This window comes from Aphanomyces invadans (assembly GCF_000520115.1).
Source record: "Aphanomyces invadans strain NJM9701 unplaced genomic scaffold supercont1.53, whole genome shotgun sequence".
Classification (NCBI taxonomy): Eukaryota; Oomycota; class Saprolegniomycetes; order Saprolegniales; family Verrucalvaceae; genus Aphanomyces; species Aphanomyces invadans.
Genome location: NW_008580198.1, coordinates 247754 through 252323, shown reverse-complemented (window position 1 = coordinate 252323; position 4570 = coordinate 247754). Strand labels below are relative to the sequence as shown.

The 4570-nt window shown below is 60.4% G+C and overlaps 2 protein-coding genes across 2 annotated transcripts; one reads left to right on the top strand and one right to left on the bottom strand.

Moving 5' to 3' along the window:
* The first annotated feature begins 561 nt into the window (after positions 1–561).
* Positions 562–1365, top strand: H310_13557 (hypothetical protein). Its single transcript, XM_008881107.1, has 4 exons — positions 562–701; positions 745–849; positions 906–975; positions 1027–1365. Exons 1-4 carry the CDS (start codon positions 588–590, stop codon positions 1242–1244), a joined length of 507 nt encoding a protein of 168 aa, XP_008879329.1. The 5' UTR covers positions 562–587; the 3' UTR covers positions 1245–1365.
* An 85-nt stretch (positions 1366–1450) lies between these two features.
* H310_13556 (hypothetical protein) lies at positions 1451–4515 on the bottom strand. The gene has a single exon (XM_008881106.1). The coding sequence runs from the start codon at positions 4278–4280 to the stop codon at positions 1587–1589; it is 2694 nt and encodes an 897-aa protein (XP_008879328.1). The 5' UTR covers positions 4281–4515; the 3' UTR covers positions 1451–1586.
* Between the last annotated feature and the right edge of the window lie 55 nt (positions 4516–4570).

The following is a 4570-nucleotide window of genomic DNA, read 5'->3' as shown; positions in this document are numbered from 1 at the left end:
AACAGCGTTCACGTCCCGCATCAACGCGGGCCATCCGACCATGACCCACAGCAAGGTCACGAGCGTCGCCCGCTCGATCCGCGCCAGCCGCACGGTTGCATGATGCCCCAACGATTTGACTGCTGTCACGCTTTCATGCATGTAACATACGTAAGAAATGCACTCGACCAAAGTTGTCGCTCAAATCCTTGTGAGACGGCATTTTACGGCCTGCAGGGAGTATTCTTCCCCACTCATGCAGCTCTCCCCTCCTCACGTTAACGAGCACATACACGTTCGGTTGCACGACGGCTGGTCCGCCGCGTCGTCATAGGCTGGCAGCGAGCCGCCCGGTCCAATGCAGACGGAACGGTGTCCTACGCGCTCCTCACGGCGATGCCCGATCGTAGCCATGCCACGGGGCTGTGTGCTTTGCTTCCTTGTGACGTCTGCGGGTGCCCGACGGCCCGACGGCGTTGGTCCCATCTGGCCACCTGGACTGTTGTTCGGTTACTGGTACATTGAACCCTTGGACAACGAATAATATGATGGCCGCCTGACGATCGATATTCAGTTTGGAAGGTCATGGCGATTTTTTCGTCGGCAGGATGGCCAACATGGGGAGCGACTGGTTTTACATCGCGTGGTGCGCGCTCAGCTTGGTCTTGGCGCTCGTGTGTGATTTGGAAGCTCTCCTTCACGACCCTGCAACTTACGGCAAGGTAAGAAGTGCACGACTCGTTTGGTGGACTCATCGCGGTGTAGGTGGACCCGATCGTGAACTGGCCGCCACCCGTCGTCGTCCGCGCGCTGCACCAGTGGGGCACCGACTTTGACCCGCTCTTGCAAGCCCGCCCTTTGTGGTTCAAGGTACTCGATCGTATGGACATGGTCGCCCAGATATCAAGGCGTTTTCTCGTGCCTAGGTGTGCTTTGTCATGGAAATGACGCTCCAAGTCCCGTACTACATCCTGGCCATCTATGGTTTCATCCACCGTACGTGGGTGTGCCACCGTGGCAGACGGAGCTAATGTCGACGGTGGGTAGGTTGTGAATGGCTTCGCGTCCCAACGCTGGTCTACGCCGCGCAGTCGGTCACCGTCATGGTGATTGTGCTGACGGAGCAATTCGTCGGCGAATTCAAAACGTCTGCGCCCCTTGTCATTCTCGCGTCGTACGTGCCGTTCGCCATCGTGCCCATCTTCTTTCTTGTCCGAGCCAGTGGCGCGACCATGTTTGGCGAGACAAAGACCAAGCGCGCGTAGACGCGCCATGTGGAGGTTGCATTGCGTAATAAAGCATGGGTTGAGAAGCGGTCGTATCATCCTCTTCCCCGCACAGCCACTCGACCATGGCGCACGACTTCTTATATGTGTGGTCTCGGCGCCGTGTGTGTGTGTGTCGCATGCAGCCGTCCCGCCCTCCTCCCTTGACAACGCATAATGGCGGCGCATGGCCCCGTGAATGGTGTGAGCTCTGTGAGGTGTGCGAAATCTACGCCAAGGGTTTTTTGGTTCGTCCTGGAACGATCCCTGCATTGAGTTTACCCAACAGCTCGGCGCGTCGTTGTCTGGTAGCGAAACCCTCTCTCGATCGACTCGATGCCATCACTTGATGGCGTCGTGCATCTGGCGCGCGTTCATGGCGCCTGTGCAGTTGTAATAGGCGCGCGTGATGTTTTGCCATCCCGCAATGTGGACCGTCGTCTGGTTGGTCTGGAGTTGGTGCCACAGGACAAACCCTGGCTTCTTGGCGTCGCCCAAGTGCATGCGGTGCTTAAAGTCGTCCGGGTAATCTTGAATGTCGCCGCCGGCAAAGCAGTTGACGTGGTGGAGCAAGTTGATTTTCTTGAGCTCGACGAACGCGGCCTCCCGCGTTAGACCTTGCTCCACGGCCATCGACATGACGGCGTCCTCAAACTGGAGGGTCTTGACGTTGGCTGGCTTGAACGGAGCGACGACAGTGTGGTCTTGTTCAAAGTGGCGTGTCGACTCGATCGTGGTGGCCGTCGCAGCGCCGCACTTGGTGTACAAGTCGCCAACTAGCCCGACCAAGTTGTAGCTGTACCCGAGTGTCCGGGCATCGGTCAGCTTGTAGTATTCGCTCGGCAACGGCTTGAAGAATGGGCCGATCCACGGGTCGTCCTCGACGGGAATCGGCATTTGGTCGTCCAAGTCGACGTGGCTTCGCATCATGATCGAGGTCGTCGGGCCCACCGGCAGCGATCCGTCGCCATAGTTGACTGTGCACCCCTGGAACGAGCTCTCGTGGGCTTGCTGGCCGGCAGCGTCCAAGTTCAATGGCTCGACTTTGCAGTGGTAAAACACCGTGTGGAGCACATCCACCATTGCGTGGTGCAAGTAAAAGATCGGGTCCATCGGGGACAGGAACCCATTTCCCATCGCGCCGCGCAGTTCCATGTGGACCGAGCCGTGAATCCCAAGCTCCAAATCCGCCGACACGGCCGCAATCGACGCCCCCATGTCGAACAGCGACGACCGCGCGTTCGAGATGCTCCAGTCCGGCATGGTGGTTGCGTGCCAGTCGCCGCGGCGAACACATCCAGCCTCGGACGCGTTCAGCGGCGGCGACGACACACACAACGACGTGTGCCCGGCATCGGCGGGCTGCGCGTCCCGGCCTTGAGTGGACCCGCCCAAGTCGGCCGTCGCGATTGCGCACTCGCCGATGGTCTTGCACTGGTTGCTTTGGAACTGAACATAGTCTTGGGTGTAGTCCCAGTAGGCAAGTGTGAGGCATCGATAGGCCGGACCGAGGCTGCGCAGCATGTCCTCAAACGCTAGGATGAACTTGCGGTGCCAAAACAAAAACACACACGTCCCATGCGCTTCTTTGTTGGCTTTCAGGTCGTTGTGCACGGACAGGAACCGCTTGAAGAGACCGCGCTTCATGGACTCTTCGACGGCGCTGATGAACAGAGCTTTCTCCGCGGCCGTCGACGCACTCCATGCTTTGCGCTGCCGTTTGCCGCAACTGGACAGCGTCGTCAGAGGTGTCGGCGCAGGCGTCGGGGTGGCAGTCGGCTGCGACGTTGTTGGACCGGGAGTTGTCGGGGCGATCGTAGGTTTGGTAGTTGTAGCGGCGGGGGTGGTCACCGCGGTCGACACAAGCATGGATCGCGCTCCCGCCGAGACGCGACGAGCTCCTTTCGTCGACTTGAGGTAGCACGTTCCCCATGACCACGTGAAGAGCGCACATCCTGCCGTCGATCGGCACTCGTCGCAACATTCTTCCGCAGTCGTCTTGGCGACAGCGGTCAGGTCCCCGCCAGGATAGTCCACATTATCTTCGATGGCGGCGCACGTGGGAAAGAAAGACGAGAGAGCGGACGCGGCGGCGCCAGGCAGCACCGACGACCGGCCCTTGCCAGATTTGAGGTAGCAGTTGCCCTGGTAAAACACGTACGCATGGCACGATGACGTCGCCGTGCATGCGTCGCAGCACTGCGCCACTGACGACCCGGGCACGGTCGCAATGTCCATGCCGTAGTAGTCGACGTTGGCGATCGAAGAAGAGCACTGTCCTGTGGGCGGTGCTGTTGTGGTTGGCGGGTCGACAGCAGGGACCACGACGCCCGATCGAACGCCTGCTTTGGTTGTGCGACTGCCCTGGGTGTGTTTCAAGTAGCACGTGCCATACGCGTACGAGTACAGCTTGCATCCCGCTGTGGCTTTGCAAATGCCGCAGCAATCGTCTGCAGCGGCGGCGGCGACCCCGACGAGGTCCCCACCCGGATAGTCGATGTCGTTTTCGATGGCCGGGCACTCCTCGGGGTGAGGAGGCACGACGACACTGGATCGAACGCCGGGTTTGGACGTTCGTGGTCCCTGGGTGTGTTTCAAGTAGCACGTGCCATACGCGTAGGCAAACAACTTGCATCCTGCCGTAGCTTTGCAAATGCCGCAGCACGCTTCTGCGGCGGACGCAGCAACGCTTGTGAGGTCTCCACCTGCATAGTCCGTGTCGTTTTCGATGGCCGGGCATGGTGGTGGCGTCGCCAGAGTCGCGGAATAGACGCCACGCTTCGCGATGGCCGACCCGTTGGCCGACTTGAGGTAGCACGTGCCATACGCATACGAGAACGCGTTGCAGTGGGCAGTCGCGGCGCAGATGCCACAGCAGTTGTCGACGGCCGCCGCGGCGACGCCCGCGATGTCGTTACCAGGGTAGTCGACGTCGACAGCGATGGACGAGCACGTCGCTTGCTGGAGTGCCGGCTCGGCTACAAACGCGAGCACTAGCAGCGCGAGGTACGAGGTCCGACGAGTGAGGTACGCCATGGACGCGTCGGAATCTCCAATGGCGGCGGGGGTGTTGTGTGGCCGCGCCGTCTCTGTGTGTCGTGCGAACGTGTTACGTCGCGCGAACGTGTTACGTCGCGCGAACCTGGCCGCCACCGTCGCGACCACATTCACTGGCCTCAACCAATCCACAGGATCGAACGGCGAAGTTCGAAGGCATGTTTCATGCGCCGTGTGCGCGAAAGCGCGGCGCCTGGGTTTGTCACGGTCGACAGGTGGCCTGCGCTTGCGTGGGCATGCTGGCTCTGTTTTGGGGGCGTTGCAGTTCG